Source organism: Melampsora larici-populina, assembly GCF_000204055.1.
Source record: "Melampsora larici-populina 98AG31 unplaced genomic scaffold MELLAscaffold_34, whole genome shotgun sequence".
In the NCBI taxonomy this organism is placed as follows: domain Eukaryota; kingdom Fungi; phylum Basidiomycota; class Pucciniomycetes; order Pucciniales; family Melampsoraceae; genus Melampsora; species Melampsora laricis-populina.
The window spans coordinates 527,399-528,267 of NW_006768798.1; the positions used below are offsets into that span (position 1 = coordinate 527,399).

Here is an 869-nt window from a genome sequence, read left to right on the forward strand (position 1 = left end):
CTTGGGCTGAAAAGTGCCAAGTTTTTGTATCAATTGATGCTGCTGACTGTGATAATCTGAATTGATTGCATCCAGGTTTGCCTGTATTTTGTCTTCTCAACTTCACTATCACACTAGGATTTTTATGTCCAAGAAGATCTGCTTGCAACTGTTCTTTTTCCTTTTTGATTTTGATATCCACGTGTTGTTTCAATCTAGAGATTGCCATGTATCCTTGGTACGCATTGATCATGTCTCAAAAAATTATTCTCTTTATCCCCTGACTACCCATTATTATGATATGCCGAGCTGCTGCCCTGCTGCCCATTCAAAGACTTTGGTCAGATGGATTCCCTGCTTGTTTGTCAAGTTCTATTCCTGGTTCAAATTTTGCATGATATAAGAGGGTCATAACTGAATGGAAATGATGGTCCTCTGATAATCTGGTCAAGATCTCCATCAAACCCATTTTGAATCCAGCTTCTGGGAAGTGTAGTAATTCACAAAGCTGAGGAATGACTGGTATAAACTTGTGACTAGGAACTTGCTTCATTTCTTTGGTTAACATAGGGAAGCAAGCTTCTTCAAAACTTGATACAATCGACCAGTAGGATACCACCTTGAAGATCAAACCAGGTGTGTCTTGGAAGTATGTCAGAGCATCTATGTAGAATAGTGCAATTGATTTCAATTTGTCTGGTGATTTCTCTTCCTGTCGTTCTGAAACTTGAGCTAGCCATAAAGAGAGCTTTCCATATGTAGCACCTTCTTTGTCTTTTGCAACTATGGCTCCGCCTTCCTCCAGGAATTGTAGACCTCGGGAATTGGAAAATGTTGAATACCAATTGCCAGAAAGCCTGCTAAGATGCACTTTTGGTTAGATGTGGCTT

General features: G+C 39.9%; 1 protein-coding gene across 1 annotated transcript in view; it reads right to left on the reverse strand.

Annotated features, from left to right (window-relative positions):
- Positions 1 to 307: 307 nt before the first annotated feature.
- The window catches only part of MELLADRAFT_109128 (uncharacterized protein), a gene marked incomplete at both ends in the record, with an annotated part of 1,208 nt that continues 646 nt past the window's right edge, over positions 308 to 869 (reverse strand). The window contains one exon of the mRNA XM_007413069.1: positions 308 to 795. Within this exon, the coding sequence (XP_007413131.1) occupies positions 308 to 795 (488 nt within the window). The remainder of the gene's footprint in view (positions 796 to 869) is intronic.